Below are 24,576 nucleotides of genomic sequence, written 5' to 3' on the forward strand. Positions count from 1 at the left end.
TTTTAAACTGATGTACAAGAACAGGACAGCACTTAAACTTTCCCTTTTTGCAGCTTAGATACAAGATGTTTCCAAGGTCTCGATTCAGTCCTTTTCTTTTAAATCTTTCATAACTCTATTTGTAAAATACTACGTAACCAATTCCAGTTTCTCGCTATGAATAGAGAAGAAGTAAAAGCAAAAATCTGTATAAATATATTAGTAAATAGTAAATATACTTGTACTATGAAGAGACCAATAACCTACAATAATGAGATGGAAAACTACAGACCGTTATGTTTTTATTCTTGCAGCTGTGAATCCCTTTATTTTAAGTCATTAAAACTGAGAATGAATTTGGAAACCACACAAATGTAATTATCAGCCTAGTGGGACAGAAAACCAGCAGGATTCTGCACCTTGAGAGCTCCAATTGAAAACCACTGATATGCAGAGATATACCAGCACGCCACTCAAAGCTCTTCACATAATCTGAGGAATGTGGTAAAAACCAGTTACCGCATGCATTTTTTAAGGGCTACTGACCCTGCAAGCTGCAAAACAGATCCGCTATAGAGATGATAAAACTCAGTTGATATTTCATTTAAGAAACCAATGTAAATGAATGAAGTGGTTACAAGTCAGTAAATTGGCCAAGGAATAACTTTCCAGCAGCAGTATTTCTATAGAGGAGTAGTCCAGAATTTTGCTAATAGACATGTTTTGTCTGAGATGATTGACATCACTCTCATATCTACAATATGAATTAATGGAGCTATGGTTTGGAGTTGTTAATCGTACCTTAGCAAGAAGACTTGAGTCTGTGTATAACAGCTTGTCTGGCTCTCTTAAAAGTTCAACAATACAGCACCTCTAAAGCTCACTAATTAATACTGTATCACATTTTACCAGCTGCACCAATGTGGCTGGCATTGTTTTAACTTTGTGTGTGTGTTGTGTGTATGCATGTGTGAGAGGGAGAGAGTGAGAGTTGCATGATGGCCAACTGTATTCTGAAGGGACCTAAAGAACTATCACAAAAAACTTTAGACACTTCTTTGGGAGTCAAAAGTAACTGCCATGTGATTCATGAAATGATCGAAGCCATGGACGGTGTTATGGCAAGATACACGGAAATTGTTAAATCTAAAAACAAACTAAAGGCTACATTTAAAAATTGTTTTATTATTTCTCACTGAAGATAATGATATTCAGCATGATGATTGTCTTGCGAAAGCCTTTTTTTTTTTTTTTACCAACACTGCCAGAAAACCAGTGGAGGTTCTTTCTATGTCCACAGACCTTTCTGGCAAAAAAAAAAAAAAGTCCATTGCTGTTGAGTGTTTATCCTTTTACAATATTTAATTATAGCTCTGACATACTTATAATTAGTAAGGATTTACTGTTTCATACTAGGCTCAAACTGCAGCACATTTAAAGTCTTTATAAGTTTTGGAGTCAACTTACATTACTCATATGAGGAGAAACTGCTACACAGTCATGTGCAATGTTAATGAATGTGTAGGTAGTAATAGTAATGTAGTAATGTTACTAACAGACAAGTAACAATAATACTGAAGCAAAAAAAAAAGACAAAAGGCTGAATGTGTTGTAGATGAGAAAGTGGTTATAAAGAGGCGATGAACAAGAACATTGAAGATGTTACCTGTCCTTTATCTGACATATACATGACTTTAGCATAGTCATGTATATGACAGATAACACCAATTTATAGGACAATTTAAAACCCAGCAAAGAGGATGATAAAAATTGAATGACAACAGGAGAAAAAAAGTTTTTTTCTTTTTTTTAATCACGTTAACTGCTGATTGCATGCAGTATTTATGTCTGTGTGTCCACAGAAAATAATGTAGATAATTCTTCAATATAACTGCCCAAACAGGTGCAGGTGGCATTTGAAGATGGCTGCCCAGTGGCAAGACTTCTTAAGGGTGTTTGCCTCTGGGCTAGAATATTTACTGTTGCTTGGCAACACTGGAAGCTCCTTGTGTTTTCCTATATATTGAAAGTTTTTACTCTCTACTGTCCAACACATTTTCCCACATAAAAAGAAAAGAAAAGAAAACATTTGCACAGTAAGTTCTGATTGCCATTTCAAACATCCGCTGTTGACGTCTGTCTCCATCTTTCTTACTGATTTTTGAGAAACTGTTCATATAATCACAATCATCTGGCTTTTATCCCTTAAATATCAAATACTTTTTTTTATCAGTGGTGTGGCTAAATCACAGTCAGAATCAGAATTGGGATGCTTTATTAATCCCAGAAGAGGTTGTGTGAGGTTGTGACAGTAAGAACAGTAATTAAACAAACTAAATTTAATATTACAATATATTACAAAGTGACAAAATATAACAAAAAACTCTAATAAATACAAATAGCTCTAATTATAAATATTCCAGTATATTCCACATAATTAAATATAAATAGTTGACATTGAGGTGCCCCTCTTATTATATTGACTTATATTACATTTTCTCTGTAGAGGAAGTGATATTATGGGTGTGCAACTATTGCAGCGTGTACTGTGCTTTAGAGTTAGGAATTGAGCTGAGAGAGAGATCTACAGGCAGGAATGATTTCCTGTGTTGTCCGGTGGTATATTTGGGTAATCTCAGTGAACATGCTTCTGTGACTGGCCTGCAAATCATGGAGTGGGTGGGAGGAACTGTCCAGCATTGTCCTTATCTTGGACAACAAAATAAAATGACTTTTGTTTAATATAGAAATTTGAGAGTTGTAAACACCTCATATTAAAGTGAATTTGGGAAGAATATCAGTGAAAATGGGGGATCAGATTTCTCTTTGGACAGTCAGTGAATTAGAGCTAGAATGGCTCAAACCCCTGCAATCCAAAACCAGAATTTCATCATCATCATTCTGAAATGTACATTTAGCAGACACGTTATTAGGTTCACCTGTTAAATTAAACTCCTGTTTGTTATTTTTAATACTAATATCTAATCAGAAAAATATATTGTAGATAAAGTGATTTAGTGAAAGTGATTTGTGTCAAGACGACCTGCTAAAGTTTTATCTGAGCAACCGAATTGGGAAGAAAGTGGATTTAAGTGACTTTGAATGTGGCATGGTTGTTGCTTACAGACAGGCTGTATTTCTAAATATTTCAGAAACTGCAAATCTACTGACCTTTTATCATACAACAATTTCTACGGTTTACAGAAAGTGGACTGAAAAACTGAAAATATCTAGCGAGCAGCAATTCTCTTGGCCAAAATACCTTGTTGTTATCAGAGAGCAGAGGAAAATGGCCAAACTACTTCAAGCTAAAAGGAAAGGAACACAAACTTGAATAGCCACTTGTTAAAACCGAGCAGAAGAGCATCTCTGTATGCACAACAGCTCAAAGCAGATGGCCCACAGCAGTAGAAGACCACACCAGGTGCCACAGCTGAGAACAGGAAAGTTATAATTTACACAGAGTCAACAAAACTGGAAAAAAGAGGATCTGAAAAAATGTTGCCTGGTTTGATAAATCTTAATTTCTGCTATGATATTCTGGCATGAATAACATGATATCCCAGCCTTTTACTAATGCTTTGTTGTATACTTGTGATAGCAGTGTAATGGAGTGTCATATTTTGTGACCCTTCAGTAGTAAATAAGTATAATTTAAATCCAATCCACAGCTCCCAGTCCTTTGGGATGAGAGGACCTTTGGGATATAGTGAAATGAAACAGTGACATCGTGGATAAGCCGTCAACAAATTTGCAGTAGCTACAAGATCTTATCACACCAATATAGACCAAAATTTCAGAAGAATGTTTCCACCACAGTGTTGATGCCAAAAAGAATTAATACAGCTCTGAAGGCTAAAGAAGGTCCTAGTAAGGTATACCTGAGAAAATGTCCTAAACAACAAAATTTGAGATTTCAACTTGGATTTTGGAATGATGTTGTCTGTTGGTTGTTGGTTGCTGTCACATTATAGACTCAGCAGTCAATAGTGACCAGAACACTTGTTGAGAAAGTTAAGCCACTTATCTCTGCATGGCTAAACTACAGTGGATAATTGAAGACTGCTGAAGTAAATTATTCAGATTGAACACGCTAAACTGTGTCATGCAAATTATTTTATTACTTTACTTTCATTGTGGCCTTTACTCCATGGCTTTGTCCTTTCATTTCTACTTCAGTTACTTAGTTCCCACATTTCTACAAGAAACCGACATGAAGCTGGTGAATCAAAAGGTTGAAGAGTGGCAGCATAAATACTCCCAGCAAGTCAAATGGTTGGTGTATATGAGGGCATGTCTGTGATAATACTGTCTGGTGGCAGCACAGTATTGTGAGCTCCCAGTATTTTCATCTCTGCCTCTTGAACAAGAAATCTTTCCCCATGAGAGACTGACACCAGAAGCTTACATGTATGTCTGATGTTTCAAAAGAGCTGAGGATGTTAATCTATCAAAACATTTAGCTGTAGCTAAGCTACAAAAGTAATCCTGTCAATGTTATCCTACTTATTCCACTATTTGAAAAATCAGACAAATATGTGGAATTAGTTAATTGATATATGACTTATATCGCAAATTAAAGTTAAATTTAACAACTATAAATAGTTTAAAGTCTAGTTTCTACATTACCAATGCAAACGTCTCTCGTGATTGTCTACTTCAGAGTCATGACTCTCCTAAGATAATTTGCAGACAGTAATGCCTTACAACAGCAGGGCGATGTGATCAAGAAAGATGGCTGCCTAGTTGAGACATTTAACATTTCATATTCACGGTACAAGATGTTGTTGTCCTAGATATGACAAAAAGTTTTCACCGTCAACTTGCAACTGATTTGCAGCAGCAGAATCACGTCCAGATCCTAGTCTAATTAAATAAAAAACAGTATGCCAAAAGATCGGGAGAAATTTGATGCCACATAAAAAGTTATGAGAGCAGGCTTTTAGTCTTTCAGTTTTATATACGGCCAGTGACCATGGTGGAGAATTTTCCTTTTTTAATTTGTGAGAGTTTTGCAGATGTGATATAAATTTAAGCAGATGTCACAACAACTAATTGTGTATTATGCACATGATAGGTGTTCACATATCTGTTCATATAGATTATAAAACTTCACCGCTTACAGCTTTAAGCCAAAGTATTTCTCCAGGTTTTAATATATCCTTGTCCAAAATAAAATTAACATGAATGAAAACATAAGTGAATGGAAAAATGTGGCGCACATGCTCCGATCATGAGCAGGGTCAACCTCCCCAGGGCCCTGTATAGGCATAATTTTGCTCAGGAGCCCTCCTAAGTGACCCATGAGTCATTTAAATCATTTGCGATTGCCTCACAGTCACACCTGACACTCTAGCGCTCCAATCAATCCTTCCTCCTTTAAAACGTCTTGCTCCATCTGTCGGTCCAAGAGGAATTAGATCTACAGAACAAAATGGGGTATAAACTGACAGCATTTACTAAATAAAATATTTCAGTTTGTAGGAAATTAAGTGAATATTAACTTTAAAAATTAAACACTATTTATACCAATTTCACTGACTACTTAATAGTATTTCCTGCAAGATAAGCTTTTATATTACTCACTTTGGCCTGCCAATCGATATTGCAAATTAAATATTCAATCAATACTGAATGTCAGTCCAATTTCCATCTTGTATTAGTCGAGTGCCCCCACTGAATCTGTCTTTCCAATAAAAAACAGGTCTTTTAAATAAAGGCTAAATATTTGTAATACCTTGCTTGGCTGATGTACAGAATTTCATCCCCAAAGACAGGCAGATGTAGACATGTGAGTACTTATTGTGTTTTCTTTGAAAGTTAAATCTCAGCCCACATAAATATATCAACAGCAGTGATCACAAAACGGTGTATAACTGAAGACAGTAGTGAGATCTTTAACCAGGTCTTCCCACTAACACCTGACCTGTCCAGAGGTTCAGTCAATGAGCTCGTCAATAGCTTCAATGCTAAAATGTTAAATGTAATGGACACTATTGCTCCCATTAAGGTGAAGGTTATCTCTGGAAGGAAAAAGTCTCCATGGAGAAACTCCACACTAGTGAAAAATGAAAAAGGAGAGTGTAGGAAAGCTGAGCGCAGATGGAGAAAAACAAACCTCCAGGTTCACTATGACATCTATAAAGAGAAACTTCACAATTATAATTTACAACTGAGGAGTGCAAGGAGGTCCTACTTCTCTGACGTCATCACTAAAAACAGCCATAATGCTCGGGTCTTATTTTCTACAGTTGACAGGCTAACAAACCCTCCTGTGTCAGTGGCAGCTGAACTTCATTCAACCACGGCCTGCAATGACTTTGCCAAATTCTTCACAGAAAAAATCCAAAAGATTAGACAAGCAATTGGTACATCAACAGCAGATCCAGACTATGTACTGTGTCCACTGAAAAACTGTTTAAACACCATGAAACAGTTTGACCCTATTAACAGCAAAGACCTGGAGGAGATCTTAGGTCAACTGAACTCCTCCTCCTGCTGTTTAGATGTCCTGCCAACAAGTTTTTTCAAAGAGGTCTCAAAGACTTTGGAGTCAGACCTGTTACAGATCGTCAACTTTTCTTTATTATCAGGTGTGTTTCCAGAATCACTAAAAACTGCTGTAATCAAACCTATACTGAAAAAGGACAATCTTGACAAGACACAAATGAACAACTACAGGCCGATCTCAAATCTCCCGTTTTTAAGTAAGATCATTGAAAAAGCAGTTTCTCAACAGCTCAATTACTTCTTAAAACAGAATAACTGCTATGATGCCTTCCAGTCAGGTTTTAGACAGAACCACAGCACTGAAACTGCTCTGACCAAAGTGTTTAATGACATATGTCTGAACACAGACAGTGGAAAAATGTCAGTCCTAGTTTTACTGGATCTCAGTGCAGCATTTGATACAGTTGACCACAACATATTACTCAAACGACTGGAGAACGGGACAGGTCTTTCAGGAACTGTACTAAACTGGTTCAAAACATACGTAGAAAACAGGAACTACTTTGTATCAATAGGTAACTTCACATCTGAGCAGACAAGTATCACATGTGGAGTTCCCCAAGGTTCCATCTTGGGACCCCCTCTGTTTAACATTTACATGCTCCCACTGGCACAGATTATAAAGAACAACAAAATAAACTATCACAGCTATGCAGATGACACACAAATATATATCACAATGTCACCAGGAGCCCGAGGCCCTGTACAGGCTCTTGGTAAATGCATTGAGGAAATTAATGACTGGTTGTGCCACAATTTTCTCCAGCTAAACAAAAACAAAACTGAGGTAATAGTCTTTGGTGCCAAAGAAAAACGATTACAGGTCACCAGAGAACTTCAATCGATACACCTAAAAACCACAAACCAGGTGAGAAATTTGGGTGTAGTGATGGATGCAGACCTAAACTTAGAAAAACACATTAAGACAATAACAAAATCAGCTTACTATCACCTCAAGAATATTTCAAGGATAAAAGATCTGATGTCTCAACAGGACCTGGAAAAACTAGTCCATGCATTCATCTTTAGTAGGCTTGATTACTGTAACAGCATCTTTACAGGTCTACCTAAAAAAAAATCAGTCAGACAACTACAGCTCATTCAGAACTCTGCTGCTCGAGTCCTCACTAAGACCAAAAAAGTGGACCACATCAGTCCAGCTCTGAGGTCTTTACACTGGCTGCCTGTCCGTCAGAGGATAGACTTTAAAGTTCTGATGCTGGTCTATAAAGCTCTGAATGGTTTAGGACCAAAATACATCAGTGACCTCCTGACCCAGCATGAACCTTCCAGATCCCTCAGGTCATCTGGATCTGGTCTTTTATCAGTTCCCAGAGTCAGAACCAGACACGGAGAAGCTGCATTCAGCTTTTATGCTCCTTATATCTGGAACAAACTCCCAGAAAGCCTCAGATCAGCTGAAACACTCAGTTTATTTAAATCCAGGTTGAAGACTCACCTGTTCTCAGCTGCATTTGAATAAAGCACCAAATCCGCACTTAAGCTTAAATTTCAAAACTTATATTTTAACTACTGATTTTATCTACTGTTCTGATTTTATCTGTTTTGATTTTATATACGGTTTTGTTTGTTTGTTTGTTTGTTAATTTGTTTGTTTGTTTGTTTGCTTGTTTTAATCAATTTTAAATCATGCTTTTTATTTGTTTTTGTTTCTAATGTCTCTGTAAAGCACTTTGAATCACCTTGTTGTTGAATTGTGCTATACAAATAAACTTGCCTTGCCTTGCCTTGCCTTACTTAAAACTCCCTTTGTGCTTGTTCTACTCTGGAGTAGCCACCAATAAGTCCACTCACATAGAAATAAACGTTCTGCTCACATTATCTACAACATGAGGTATTGATCACATGATCTATAACCTTGGTACACACTTTTCTAATAAAATTAAGGTCTCCGTTTCTAGTTTCAATTTTTACTGAATACATGATAATATTGTGTAAATTATAGAGTTGTGTTTGACAAGCTGTTACCGTATTAAATTTTGAAAATCCCCCCCTCTTCTTCACTCTTTGTGGTTTCAAGACAGGAGGGGATAGGACTTCAGTCATAATGGGCAATGCTATGTCCATCTTTATATAACGTCTACAGTGAAAGTAATACCATGTTTTGTCATGTCTGGTCATTTAAGTCTTCCCTTACTCTTACCACCATCCACTAGCTAATCTAGTTCCATCAACCATCCTCACTCTGTCATGGTGGACACTTCTATCTGATTCCACATGACATCTCTTTGCTGACACCACACTTTGTTGCAATTCAATCCTCCTCCTCCTCACTATCAGCATTAAGACCTTGTCTGCTGTTAAGAAGAAGGAGGAGGGACTGTGCATCAGGACTTTAAAGCCCTTCTGATTTACAGCTCCACCTCCTTGCGCCTCTGGCTCCAGGTGGCAGAACAAGCTACAAACCTTCAAACTTGCTGCTCAATATGCTTGTTAAATGAAATTTTACAGTACTTCTCACTCTTAATCGCAAGTGTTTTCTCTGTCTGAGCCACTGAAAGTGTTATCGGCAGATTCCACTTCAAAAATGTGTAAAACGCTATGGAACATGTAGCATAGCTGAATGTTTTTGAGCTGTGTGGTATGCAAAGAGCTGAAAGGCTGAGCCTTGGGAGCTTCAAGGAGACATGGTCAGCTTGCTAGTTGAAATTCAACTAAATAAATAAATAAATTCATGAGTAAAATAAAGGCGCTCTTGTTAGTTTACAGCTGGTTCAAAGAAAATGACCATATCTGACATTCAAAGATGTTTTGATCCATAAAATATCACTGTGCTTCTACAGCTGTTCAGCTCAGCGACACGAGGAACAAACAAATAGGTTGGAAAACATGCTGCTTTGCATCTGTGTGGCCCAGTTTGTATTGACATTGCTTTACTCCTCTTATTACACATGAACCCTGCCTTTGAAAATCAGTGGAATATATATATAACATATATACAGAAAATTTAGTAGGCTCTCAATAAAGAAGCCAGGCTGCTCACATCAGCGGAGGGCCCGCTGTCCTTCACAAGCAAGGATGCAAACATCCAGGGAATACGTCAATGTTGCCTGCATTATTTATTTATTTATAATAAAGAAAAAAAAACTTGTTTATTGCTCATGTAAGTGGACACGTCCCAAAAGCATGCTTTTTTCTCAGAAAATCTCACTGAGCAATGCTTTTGCATTAATTATTGTTTTGACACTAATCGGGAAAAGGGATGGTGAACAAGTGTAAGAGACAGAGGGAGAGAAATGGTACTGACGAGATGTAAGGAGAAAAAGAAGGAGATCATCAGGGAGACAGACAGAGAGAGGGTGAGGGAGGAAGGAGACAACAGGTGTGTGTGTGTGTGTGTGTGTGTGTGTGTGTGTGTGTGTGTGTGTGTGTGTGTGTGTGTGTGTGTGCGCACAGACAGATTAAATATTAAATATATCCTTATACATTTTCTAGTAGAATTTTTAAAGAAAAAACAAAACAAAACTGATCAGCAAAAGAAGTACCCCAAGGCCCACCAGACATTTGTGCCCAGGGGTCCAACAACATAAAAACAACTGTTGGAAATTGTTGGGTATTTAACCCCTTGTTGTCTCATTGGAGGTGGTCCAGAGTGTCGTTGCCCACTAATAATCATGTGAGTTACCACATGAGACAAGATGTGAACAATGGTGCAGGTCATTATCATCACCAGAGCAGAGGTGTGATTCTTGTATGAGACATTTCCCAACACCACCATCATTTGCGCTATTGTGGTCACATAAATGAAAGTGTGAGTGGGAGATGAAACACCTGGGAATGGATCTCAAGACTTGTAGCTGGCTGCTGGCTGGAATTGTAAGTCACTGCCTCCGTTCAACAATACTCGTTCATTCATTTTCTCAGTCCAAAATGTGAACATTAGCATCTTTCTAACACTAACAATGTCCTTTCTCTAGATGCAGGCGTCCAGCTGAGTCTTGTCCTGTTAACGTAGCTTTCCTGTGCTATGCCTTGTGTTTGTTGAATGGCCGTTTGGTTTCTCCCATGTAAAGGATCCTCACTGAAGCCTAACTAGTTTTGTCTGAGCTTGATGCTGTGTTTGAAGTGTCCTGGAATGTAATGCTTGAAGAAATTTCTTCGGAGTTCCTCTGACAAACGCGCAATTGAAGAGATGACAATCTTGTTCCATTAGTCCCCCTTTTTCTCCATCAATAATGTCTGAGGTTCTTTCCTGTGCAAGTTCACTAATTTAAGTAATTTATGTTTGTGTACTCCTTGACTTACGTGGCAATGACCCTCAGGACCACATTTAACAGGACAACTACGGGTAAAATATCACAGACTCTCAGATGTTTTAGAACAGAAGAAGCCTCCTGGATGAAAGGTGAACTCACAAATCAGGAAGAAGTCAGTTGTTCTTTTCAAGCACTCAGTGGAAGCAAATTATGTGTTTGTGACAGTCTGCTAATACCTGCTAATAAGCACCTAAAGAGACCGTTTAATATTGATTCTTTGCTAAGTGATCTGTGATGTGTAGACACAACACTGGCTCATCCCTTGAGTTTGGTGCCTTTTTTTAATACTTAAATGATTCACTGGTCAGTGTTAAGTGCCATAACAACAAGAAGAACAATGGTCAGTTACAAGGATTGAAAATGAGTGAAAGCAGCCAGTGTCCAAAGAAAAACTTGGAATGATCTCCACAAAGCCTGGAAACAAATTTAAAAAAAAATTCTGGATCCTTGGAAGCAAAATATTAGGAAACAAGTAGCAGCTCGAGACTTTTACACAATACTACAACACTCTAACTTTTGACTCTCAGGCTCTTGAGATGTGGACTGTTCCTCAATAAGGCACTTGTAGTGAGAGTGAGAGTGAGAGAAAGATGTGTGTAAACCTTGCACTTTCAATGTCATGGTGTTATAAAACGTTCAGTGAATCACTTTAGCCCACAGTCTGTCAAGCCTAAACTTAAAGCTATTTCATAATGGGCACATTTTTATAATTGATCTTCCTTTTTTAACTCTGTGTCTGAATCATCTAAAATAAAGGAAGTACCGTTTGGGTGACTTAACACCATCCCAGGGATTAGTCAGAATGTAAAGTGAGTCAAAAAAGGAAGCACCAAATCAAACATTTGAAATCATTATAAACTGGTATCGTCAATGTAAGAGAGGAATGCCATATCAGAATGTAATTTTTTACAATTACGCAAAACTTAAACAACCACTATCTCTCTGGTTTCTCAGCAGTAGTGTCATGCCATCCTACAGAGAAATATCTGGATATGTTTCAATGTTTTATTCCTCTATTTTTAATTAGCCCGACACCCTGTCCAACAGTTTCCCCGCTCTAACAGGTTTCCCGTCGATCTATCTGCAATAATTATGCAACACGAGGTGGGATCAGGCAGGCTACCCACTCATGATATAATGACGACCACATATAGCCCTCAGCATATCCTCCACACCTGCATAATAGACTTGGAAAAGCATGTTAAATGGGGGGCGGCTCCTCCGCTGATTTGTGGTGGCGGTGGAAGAAGCAGGCGAACCTAAAGAAAAAAAAATAAGAACAAAAGAAAATAAAAATTTCATATATGACCAAAAATATGTCTGCAGCTGTTGAATGCTGCGTCGAACGTGTTCTCCCTCTCTCTCTTTTTCTTTCTCCCACATGCGCGAACACACGTTCCCTCGCGCGGCCGTGCGCGCACACGCAAACCTCGCCAAAGCACTGCACAGGAGCCCCCGACAGTGCCCGTGCTTGCTTGTGCTCCGTGCCTAGCGCCTCTGCTGCTCCGCTGGACGATTGCGCAGAGGACACCTGGCGCACAGCCGTTCATTGCAAGCGATCCCAGTGGTAAATGCTCGTTTTAACCTCTTAACTTTTGCAGCGTGACTGTTTTGTTTTTTTGGTTGCAGTTTTGTTTTTTTTTTGTTTTTTTTTCTAAAGATACCTGCTCCGAGACCAAGGGTCTATCAGGGTAAAAGAACCCTGTAGAGCCAGGCGTTTGGCTTCCAACTTAGGGCTTAATGACACGGCTATTCGCGACAGGTCTGGAAAGTTGCTTCGTGTGAGGAAGCATGTGCGCAAACTTTAAAAGCTTTTTTTATAATCAAGAGACAGTTTTTTCAGAATGAAGGCAGGTGAGTCACCCGTGGCGTAAGGGGCGAAAAGAGCTCCTCGGCTCTCCAGGTACTGGAAAGACAAGAGAGAAGAAGTCGTGATCTGTGCGGTGGATAGCACTACGGAGGACGGAGGGAACGGACCGATGAGACAATATGGGTAAGTAAGTGGAGAACTGTGTCGTTTTAAAACGATTCCCGCCCTTTGTGAATGTGTAGACGTTTAGGGGGAAAAAAATCCCCAAGTCTTCTGTGGCATATTAATGCGCAGCAAGCTGGCATCTCCTTTATTTAAGAGCAGGAGACTACTTTTGTCCTATTCGCTCAGAATCTGTGTGAGTACTTGAAAAAAAGAGGCTTTCGTTTTCTATTTGGGAATTTGAGGAGAGGGGAGAAAGGAAGGAAGAAACAGACGGGAGAGTTCATGCTTGTGAATATCAAGGCGAGGAGACAGAGAAGACTACTGTCACCTTGTTGGTGTGGAAGTGATGTAGCCCTAATCTGAATCAGTCGACGAGACATTGCAACACGAGCTGAAGCTGAACAGCTCATTAATTGTCCTTGATTTTTATGCTGCAATGGCAAGTTTGTTCACCCAATCTGAACCTGACCTGAAACGGGCAAAAAAAAAAAAAAAAAAATGGTGGTGAGATGTGCCTGTTTTCTTTGGCTTCCACCTCATACCCCCTCTTGTTTCTCCTTTCTAAGCACTGACATGTTTTGACTGCCCCTCTTCTCCTGACAGCTCTGGGTACCTACAATCTCATCCCACACTGCCTATCACCTCCTCCATTTTACTGACTGTGGGTGCTCCAAAGCTAAATTCACTCCTCAGCCTTACAAACCCACACTTCTCTTCAGTGTTTCAGGGGATTCTTCGTGTTCTGCAGCTCCAGCACTTTTTTTTTCCTTATTTTTCTTCTTTTTTTTACATATACTTGGTCCTCAAACAAGTTGTGGGTGTTTGGGATTGTCACTGAATATGCGATGAAATGACGCTGTCACTTTCAAGCAGTCTGGAGCTGCTCAAACAGAAAACCTCATGTTTCATGTCCTTTCCTTTCAGTGCAACTTTTGTTGTTGAATAGCTCAGTGAAAGACTATTATTCATATCCAGGCATGCACGAGCGCGTACACGCACCATTGGACCAGAGCATGTGGTGCACTGAAACCTATATGAGTTGTTTTCTTTTTTCCTAACTCTTCCTAACACTGCAGCCACTCTTTTTGTTTGACTTGATTTTCTGTTGGATTTATGCGCCTTTTCTTTGTTTTTATTTTTCTATTACTAAATCTAATGAAAAGCTGAAACAGGCCCAAGGAAAGCATGGTGCCTACACATCTGTGCAGAATTGTGGCATTTTCCCAAGTAATGAGGAGCTTAGTGCTGCTAATGAGCACATTTTAATTATGTCATCACAATTACTATAACCCAGAATAAGTGGCTGCATTTGTTAGGATATCCACACTTCTCACTAAAGCGCTCTCTTACATCCCAGTCGCACCCATCACCTTGTTTTCCCTCATTCAGGGGCTGATTAATTAGGGGAAGTTTATGCTGTTGGCAGGGCTGAAGTTTTCTTTGTGAATTCAACAATAAAACTTGGCATTATCTTAATATCATATACAGAAAACTAGCAGCTGAACAGTTTAGCATCAACAGAAGATTGCTCAATTGTCCTCTCATTAATCAATTAATAGCTTGGTCTAACTGTGAATAATTCCCATAACAACTTTCTTCACTGTGCCTGTTTTGCAAGACTGACTCAGCTTCAATGCATTCAATTTGCATTGATTAAAAAAAAAAAATAGAAATGCAATAAAATGTCACATCTCACATTTTTCTTTTTGACCATTTCATGTTCAAAACTGGTAACAAACAATCAAGTAATATTTTTACAGTGCGTAATTTATCAGTGTGCAATTTCACTGACAGCTAAACAGCGATGGATGTGAACTCCCCGCTCCATGGCCCAAGCAGTGAAACTTGTATTCATCCCACAACAATAAATGACACAAGGAAGCTACATTTTCAGCTCCAAGAGTGAAGCAAGAGTTTCTGTGACACGGCATCTCTGTGTTCACCAGTCTGTCCGTACACACTCATCTACTGTAGCAGAACTGAGCAGACAAGAGCAACAGAGCCGTTAGACTGAAATAACGTCCCTTATATTCAATAATCCGTCAGTTTCCTCAAGCAGACTGAGACGCTAATTAGTCCACGGAGCACTCTTGAAAAGCCTCAACTGAATGTCTTTGAAAACAAAGAAAAAAGAAAAGAAAAAAGAAGAAGTCACCTGTGTGCACAGCTTTTTTATTTTTTTTAAATTTCACATTTTAAGGCTTATAATAGTGCAGATAATTAGGAGATCTACTGTTGTTTATAGGTTGCTCTTGGCAGTAAACCATCCACTTTTCTGCAGCTCCTGCAGTCTACTTTTTTCCTCAGCTTCTTAAATTCATGTTGCCAGTAATACTGCCAAGTTTTAATCAGATCAAATATAGTAAATAAGTTTATGTAAAAGACAAGGTCTCTCTGCCCTATGGATTAAAACTATAACAGAACTTGTTGCAGTTTCCTTTAGACTTTGCACGACTTTATGACTTTTACAAAACCCTGTCTCTACTTTATAGAAAACATCGAGACAAAAAAGTCTGACTTTGAACAATCTAAACAGTTGTAGCTCTAGCTACTTTAAAACCTGCTGAAGCCACCACTAAGAATTATTCTCTTTGTGAGGAATCTTTCCTTATTCTGAGAATGACTGAAAGTCCCCATTAGTCATTTTTTTTGCTGAGGTTTAGTAATATGTTCTGTACTGCTTCCCACTCGTGCCATCAAACTGTCATAATATAGCAGATTCTTTCAGTGTACCTCCAGGTCATTGATTTGAAGGGTTTTTGTCCCTGTTGTTGTGCAGACTGTTGGGCTATTTTGAAAAGCAATGCCTTTTCCAATTTTTTTTCCTTTTCTTGAAATCCTGCAATGACTTCAGCTGTGAATGGCTTTCCCAAACAATGTGTCCTGCACATTGAACTGATACGGTGAAATATGGGCAGACACACAAAACTGAGAACAAAGTCTGGCAGTAAGAAGTGGGAGCTGAGCTTGGAGAAGAAAAAGATTCTGCAGCTAGAGGCATATGATAACGTTTTATGCCACTGAGGTGCATCACGGCCTGAATTTGGTTGTCATGGTTTTACATTTGATTATGCAGGCTTCTTAATATTTTGGCTTGATTTGCTTTCTTTGCAAGTCCACCAGCCTGAGCAACAGAAAAGATAATTAATTATCCAAAATTATTCTGGTCTGCTACGATTCTGCAACTAAAATCACTTGGTAAATAGGAAAGAGATTTGGGTTTTGGTTAAAAGAAACCGCCAATGACATCATCGAACACCTCTTACTCAGTTACCACAGTCATTATTCATGTGGCCACAAGAGGTCACTTGTCAGAAAACTTTAAACATAGTGAGTTGAGAAATAAAAACAACATTTCTGTCAAGCTTAAAGGTTCTTTATGCTTGATAGTTAGATGTGATGATATAAGGTTAAATTTTCGCTTAAATACTTATTTTCTGTCAGAAGTTGAATATGATAAATGTACTGTCAAGCAGTACAGTGAACTCAGTGTGATCTTCGAGGCTAACGATGCAAGCAGCAGGAAATCAAGGCTAGTCAGACCAGGAAATGTTTTTCAAATTCTCTAATTTTCCAGCTTTTGTGAGCCAGTTGAAATGACAGGAGTGGTACTTGTTATGGTCTTCTGTTGCTGTGTAGCCCATCTGCTTCAGCGTCCAACATGTTGTGAATTCGGAAATGCTCTTCTGCACATCTTGGTTGTAATGAGTGGTTATTTCAGTTACTGTTGCCTTCCCATCGGCTCAGAGCAGTCTGGCCATTTTCCTCTGACCTCTGGCATCAACAAGGCATTTTCACCCAGAGAACTGCCTCTCACTGGATATTTTCTCTTTTTCTGATCATTCTCTGTAAACTGTTGATATGGTTGTGTGGAAAAGTCCCAGCAGACCTGCAGTTTCTCAAATACTCAGACCAGCCCATCTGGCACTAACAACCATGCCACTTTCAAGGTCACTTAAATCAACTTTATTCCTCATTGTGGTGCTGAGTGTGAACTTCAGCAGGTCATCTCAACCATGTCTAGATGCCTAAATAGAGTTGCTGCCATGTGATTCTCTGATTAGTTATGCACCTTACAAACAGTTGAACAGGTGTACCTAGTGTCGTGGCTGCTGAGCATCCATGTGTTTGTCATCAATTTTAATTATTGAAGACTGTGTTCTATACTTCCTATTGTATTGAAGTATAATATATATCTTGATACTATAAGTAATGGTTTCTAGTTAATATGTTAGACAAATCATAACAATATTGTTATTGAAAATGTCTTGACTGTGTTCATTTTTTTTCTCTCCCCACAATCCAATTTTCCATCACATTATCCGGTGGCAGTGCCTGCAATCTTCAACTTCATTCAACTTTTTATGGTTATATTTAGACACTCAAAGAGAGTCGTTAAGGTTACGGTGACTTGACAGAGGTGTTTGCTTCAGCTGACTAAAAGCACAGTTTTTCTGTAAGCTTAACCAAAGAAATTTCGTTGCCCAAATCCTTAACAAAAATCTGGATGAAACCTGTGTCGCTGACTAATGGCGTATCTTCTTAAACTGGCCGCAACTATTATGCATTAGGTAGACGATGAATTCAGTTGTAAAATGCAACTCATGACTATGTTGCACTCCCTGCATGGAAGTACATGACATCACTTTATTCCAGTAATGTCCCCCACACTCCAGACCTGTGCACATGATGACAATTTGTTATGTGAAAGAACCTGCAGTGGTTCTAACTTTGGCAGAGAAAGTGTTAATTTATGTAGTAGCCCATCGCTCATATGACCTGTAAGAGGCTGACTTAGAAATTAGATTTCCAGGGGCTTTAAAATAATGAAAAGTAATGACCAACACTGTCATTTATTCTGACTACCATAGCATCCCTGTGTATGCTCATCTTCATGTGTGTGAAGACACATGAAGAGAAGAAGAAACTGTTCAGATAATATTTATGCCAGTTTTGTGCCTTGGATATGTTTTATTCAGAGCAATTTGTGCATTGGGTGCTTTATTCTGATGAATTTCTGCCAGGAGTCTTGATTTTTCAGGTTAGCAAAAGCATTTTGGAAAAAGAAAATGCACCTTGTCTTCAACTATCTATGCTACCCCACTTTTTTTTTTTTTTTTTCCTTTGGTTTTCACTGGAGCCAGTTAAAAAGAAAATGTAAGAAGCAGTTAAAATAATGAAGGCAGAATCCACGATCCAGAGTTCAGATATCTAATGCAATATAGCTTTCTCAAAGTAAAATGAGCTGGTTACAGCATGAGCAACAGAAATCATTAAACTGATTATAATGCACATTGGGACTGACTAATCACTGGCACAAAGTGTTGAATTCTGATTAAACATAAATGTGTCTTGCCACAATTTTGGATGAAAGTAGCCTGCAATGCTTTCGACCTTTGCTGATTACCAGCATGCCACCACTCACACGCGCACGCATTTGGACACACACTTATGCATTAACATCATCTCTGTTGTTAATTCCTCAACATTTACAGCAGACGCGCTTTGCAGTGGCTAGCTTAAACGGTTCAGTTTGTGCTGATCTTTTGACATCAGCACTTATATTGATCTGCAGAGCTCTCTGGCTCTCTGCACCGATTTATAAACCAATAAGCTGTGCATGTGTGTGTGAGTGTGTAGGCCCATAGGAAAGGCAGGAGCAGTAAAGTTCTTGATATGTACGATGTTATGGGGCTGTGAAGAGTTTCAGCTGTCACTGACAGCCTGAGATGGAAAGCGCTGTGGGTGTAAAGATGGAAGACTTTGTGATATGGCTGATTTATTGGGTGGAACAGTTTGAGAAGCAGCCTGTCTGCCTCATGCAGTTTGATGCTGCCTGGACTTTAAAGAAAAATCTTTGTGTCTAAATGCTGATTCTTAAAAATTATATAGGTAGGTAAATAAAAGGCAGATCCACCCCAACCAGAACAGTAAATTCCATCATAATAATGGGACAGTTCATCCCAAAATCAAATTTATGTAAAAAAATTTCTGGCCCGTAAATCTCTTTATCCATCAAGATTGTTTTGGTGTGAGTTGCCCTATTTTGGATGTATCCACTGTATGAAGATGTCTTCTTTCTTTTAAACATAAACAAACTAAATGGCACTGACCTTGTGATGTGCAGTGTGCCAAAAAATACATTAAAAAAAAACTCAGCAGCAATATCTCATTGCAGAAGTCATGACCTAGTTACTCCAAGCAATCTTACATAGTGACTTTTTCTGTCTTTCTGACAAACAGTATCTGCCAACCAATAGAAATATTCAGCCATTTAATATTACAATATGACAAGGTGGAGATCATCAAGTGGTTACATTGTGTCTCATAAACTGGCTGATTTTTGGATTTCTATGTAATGATTACTTGAAGGGAAGTTTTGTGTTTATTTTTTTGGAAGACCAAATTCAGTTAGTTCCTGTATAGTTAAAAGAAGACAGACAGTTGTACAGCTAGTATTTCCAAACTGGACTAATTGCACCAACGCAATGTAGATAAGTAGCGCCAAAGGAAATAATATGAAATTTTTTTTTTGGAGTGAAACGTGCTTATTACTTTATATTGTGCATTGTTATTTGTGAAGAAATTGCACTTAAAATTTTGTGTATCTTTTCAACCAAGGAATTAAACGTCTTCCACTAGACTAGAAAAGATAAAGAGTACAATAGCTAGATAAAATAGCAGATATCAAGGTATAATAAAAACTGTCCGCTGTTTGATAACTTTAATTACACTCCTGCAGCTTCCTGTCTTTCATGGATCTTCGTAAGACACGTCATGTCAGATCAAAACATTGCAACCACCAGATAATTAAAGTTTTAATGGGGACGCTAAACAGTACTCTGACATCTCTTAAGTACCACAGATTTCCATCTATTATTCTCAGTTTTCAATATGTCATTTTTGTGATAGTCTGTGATATTCAGAAACACATAGGCTACTCACACATGCATAAACAGATGTGTATTTATGGATATTCATGTGGCTCAAAGTCACACCAATATCAGGCCAACAGTATGGCTGAGAGAAAACTGTAGGCACCAGACCAGAATGGGCTGGCTGAAGCTCACTTTAAAAAGTCACATGGCTAAGAGCACTTCCATCCAACTCTTCTCATTAAGGCTGGCTTTTTTGAAAGCGGGCAGCTTTCATGGGCATGAAAACCTGGTGGTATAAAAATGTTGACATTCAAAATTACCAATTAGCCCTTTTAAAGGTCTTCCTCTTTGCAAATTAAGAATGTGGTGTGTACAAATACTCTACATTAGGTTGTGACTTGTGTGAGACATCACTTTAGTCGTCATGTTTTTATTTGCTGGGCTCCTTCGTTTAAATGACATCGGTTAGAGCGCCAGTCTAAACTGTAGTAATGATTATTTAATTGGTCGACACCTCCAAAAAAGAACAACAAGTGAAAGAATTAATTCATTTCCTTTTTGAAACATGATTGCCAAATTACCTGATGTGGTCTGGCAAATTATTTTCAAGAAAATTGAAAATGTTTTGTTTTGGTTTTTCTGATGGAAAATAAAATAATTTAAGATTACCTTAACCCTTTAGTTTTAGCTCATGGAAACATAAACAAGATTCATTTATTTTTAAAGAAGTAAGTTCATGGGTAGGTCATGGCCACTTGCTTTAAACCATTTAACTAATTAACATTTTGTGTTCATCTAATTTTTGTTCCGTTTTTAAAATGTAATGCAAATCCTCACATTGCTAGGCAACACGTACCTTTAGACATGATGTTTCACACACTCTGGCTCATAGATTTAAAGCTCTATCAAATTTGAAAAACCTGAAGTTAATTTTCAGTAATTGTTTGCACATACTCAAATTAAAACAATACAGATCACACCCAGTCTTTCTCCATTCCAGCTGCGATACTGTGGTATTCTTTCTGACACACACAGACATTATTTCCCCTCTCCTCCCCTGCTTCTATCTGTCAGACAGACATCCAGAGATGTTAACTTTCTGTTGCACCACCACTTTCCCTGCCATACTTTACTAGCAACTTTATCCAAATGTCTTTATTTTCCGTGGGGTTTCAGTTACATTTACATTCTGCTTTCCCCTGCAGCAGTCCCTTAGACCCACAGGCTCGTTCTTCACTGTAGCTAGCTAAAGAAAAGTCCTTTTCCTGACATTCTTTGACTAAGCCATGAATTTGCTGTCTTTAACTGCAGGTTAATATTAGCTCTTTCATTTAGGTCTACAAACTGATTCCTGCATCAGTGATCTCTGGTTTTACTGTCTGCCCGTCACAACCAAGAATTCTCAGTGGAAGCAGCATATCCATCGTTAGTCTTTACTTTCAGCACCTCTGCACAGGATTTATAAATAGGTATTGATGTTTGTTACAGTTAGTTGTGGATAAATAATAAATGCATAAACAAGGAATTATGTTACTCATCCTATTGATCTGGAATATTATATGCTTAAGGGGCATTCACACAGGAGGCGTGTTGGCCTTTGGTTGCCTGAAATGTCACTACAGGCTCCAGTTGCTTAGGTAACCCTGATATATGTTGATTAACTTTAATTGCTCACCCCAAAATTGAGAAAAGTTTCACTTGGGACCTGCCTTCTTGATGCTGACAGCAGTTATTTTGACTGCCGTGTGTTCTGTGTTCTTTGGTTGCCAACAAGTGACTTCAGTTTCTTTAGATTTAGAAAATCCTGATTACAAAATTAGGTCTTAAAGAGTTAATCTATAGGCGTGCCTATTGGCAAATTACAGATTTTGTATTGTCATATTTAAAGAGGCATAAACACACACAAAACCATGCAGCAACAGGTTTCTTTTTTTAAATTTCATGACAAGAACTGCTAAGCTTTCCTGAATGCACGTACCTTTTATAAATTAACAATGTGTAGAGTAGTATAAGCAACAGATTATCAACCAAAATTATTCAGTCATGCTCCCAAAACGGTTGAATTCTCTGCAATTTCCTTGACAAATAGCCAACCAACCCACCAACTGAACATCATATCAGCCACTTTTTTCCCTGTTTGAAGCAACTGATGCAAGAGTTCTTTAAGTGCACTGAAGAGCACTTTGATCTGTTCCCTGTCCAATTCTACATTTGTGAAGGGCGGTGCAAATGTACCTTACTTTTGTTTTGGGTTAACGTGCATAACTTTAAAATCCTGAATGCATACTGCTTTTGTTAAGTTACCAAGATGTTTAATTTCTTTCCTTTTTTATACGCACTTGTTCACATGGCCACTAGAAGTAAGTTCACTTTTAAGATGTGACTATATTTCATAATAACAGATTTCATTGTTATTATATATGAAATTCCGGTTCAGCAGAAAAGTAGAAATGGAGAAGATCTCAAGGCAAAGAAGCCTTTCAGATGACACTTTGCATCTGCTGGGCAGAATGTCAAAGCATACCCTCAAACAACTGTACAGAGTGGATGCACAAATGGGGTCTACGTGGAACACTCATCAGTCTTCACCCTTATTTATCAAGTTAATGACATAAAAGTTAATTAACATTTGGCTAATTCTTTGCTGCAGTGGTTGCACTTCTTTTCTGTTTGCACACAACTCTATGCCTCTTTTCCTAGTGAAGGTTCCAGCAAGAGCAGCTCTGTCTGTCTTCATTTCCCCATTTAACTGCTATGCTTGAGTAGGTCGTGGACTCAATAGACCTCAGTTACTACGTCTCCCACAAATCCAGACAGAATAACTGAGCTCACAGAATTGACTGCTCATTTCATTTAAAATTTTAATGGATGCTGCCCCATTTAAGCTGTATTTTTCTATTACTGCTATTAAGCTCCACTTTTACATATATTTTGCTCACCATATGCAGTGTATTGTGTATGTAGGACTGGCTGCTTGTCTGTATGCACGTATGTGCAGCTCCAGTAGTAGTAAAATAAGCTTTTATCATAAATCAGCTGTTTTATACTGCTTCATGCTTTCGCTGCGAGTTGAAATTACAGCTGACTCCAATTTTCAAATTAATGGCCGTAAAATAATGGGTTTTAAGTGTGTAAAAGGTACTTCATTTCAATATTGTAATGCCACTGTGTCCAATTAATCACAATTGCATGATAGGCCCCGTGACTGGTAATATGTCACGTTCTTCTGTCCTCTGGAAGTATTTTTAATTCTATGTGCCTTAAATCTGAGTGAACACACTCAATAGTGTAATATATCACACATGCTGTAGTACCATACAGTTTTGCTTGCCTAAGCTCAATCACACATCATACACTTTAAAATTCTTAGATGCTGTGTCAGAACAGAAGTGTCAGGTTAAAAAAGGATGCACAGGAAGTAGGACTGGGAGAAATCGTGTTACCTGAAGCTTTAGGTTATGCAAAAATACAGATTAGAATGTATTATACTCTTTTATTTCTAGACTAAAGCCTCATATTGGGATCAGTATTTCTCACAGTCACATCCTATCTTAATTTAGTTTAGTATGTTGGCATATTTATAGAGAAGAAAGAAAGAGAAAGTGACAATTAAGCCTATAGTGTAGACGGTCTTCTATTTTCCAATTTAAAACAGGCACAGCTGCAGCGAATGTTTAAATATAAAACGCTAACTATACTTTTCTGCCAGTCAATAACCTTTAAAAGCCACCTCATACACCCCTCTTTTAATGTGTATTATCTTTTATATGGTAGAACATTTAATAAGAAATATTTAGGTTTTTTCTTCTTCTTTTTTTTTCTCCACACTTTCATTTCTTTGAAGTGCCCCAGCATGTGGCCTGTTGCAGCATGTAGTACTATTGGCCAACCCACTTGGGCACTCTGGGTAATAGCCTTTGCATCAGTGCCTGAGCACTGTGCATTCAAATGAAATATCAACTTGTCTCACCGCCAAGGAAGATGACAGCTGACTCTGCTGGGCCTGCCAGAGACCACTCTGTCCTGGGGGGAGGGGCAGTGTCACTTTTATGGGATTTCGGGAAGGTTGCCACTGGAACCTGGCCTTGGGTGAGGTAATTGGAGAAAATATATATTTTAGGATATTGTGTAATAACTTTAGCTTTTTTTGCATTTGAACCCATTTCAGCTGACATTTAGTGTGCACATTTAAGTGTAACTTCAGCAAATTACCTCTGTTCAGGACGTTGTTGAGCTCCAGGGATACCGGAGCACAGAACTTGTTTCTTAATTAATATTTATGATCTTCAATTGCATTTTCATCAGCTGCAAATTGTGTTGAAACATTGGTCGCTGCACAAAATAAAAGAAAGTCTGCTCTACTTGTCTCCTACATACTTGACTAAGAGTACAATTCCATCTTATAAGAAATCTGTTTTTAAAACCTTTTATTGCTATTGCAAGAAATCTTTAAATGAAATGCTAAACTAATAAAGGTGGTGTTAAATTTGGTATGGGTTTAGTCTTTTAGAAATTTTTGACACTGTCCCATCTGGGTTTTTTTTTGTTTTTTTTGTTTTTTTTGTTTTTTTTGGCCATCTGAGGCAACAAAAATTATATTTGCATCTAGTTTGGTTGCTGAAACGTTTTCTGTTATGTACATGTTGAGAGTCATTGTGTACATTGAGTGCATAGGAAATATAATCTAGATTATCCTTACTGAATCAGTAAACTAGGTTACTTAATGCATTCACTAAAATATATAATATATTTTGTGGTAGAAGACTACTACTATTTTACTACTACTCCAGCTCGACCAATCATCGGCTTTATATGGATTTAAATTTAGATGTACCCACAGGTCATTGGATATAAAACCGTTCATCTGTTTATCTTTCTCTGACCTTTGAATTTACTCTTTATGTGTTGACAAAATGTACAATGAGATTTACCGTGGTTCTCATTTTCAAGGTCACTT

At 38.1% G+C, this 24,576-nt stretch overlaps 1 protein-coding gene across 4 annotated transcripts in view; it reads left to right on the forward strand.

The window, feature by feature from the left end:
* Positions 1-12,179: 12,179 nt before the first annotated feature.
* Positions 12,180-24,576, forward strand: part of lrrtm4l1 (leucine rich repeat transmembrane neuronal 4 like 1) — a 65,716-nt gene continuing 53,319 nt past the window's right edge. For all 4 annotated transcript variants that reach the window (XR_013099477.1, XR_013099478.1, XM_024803002.2 and 1 more), the window contains exon 1: positions 12,180-12,759. Coding sequence is in view for 2 of the 4 variants with exons in the window: in XM_024803002.2 (XP_024658770.1) it covers positions 12,756-12,759 (4 nt within the window). In the remaining 2 variants the exon portion in view is untranslated. The remainder of the gene's footprint in view (positions 12,760-24,576) is intronic.

The sequence above is a fragment of the Maylandia zebra genome, linkage group LG7 (genome assembly GCF_041146795.1).
Source record: "Maylandia zebra isolate NMK-2024a linkage group LG7, Mzebra_GT3a, whole genome shotgun sequence".
NCBI classification, from domain to species: domain Eukaryota; kingdom Metazoa; phylum Chordata; class Actinopteri; order Cichliformes; family Cichlidae; genus Maylandia; species Maylandia zebra.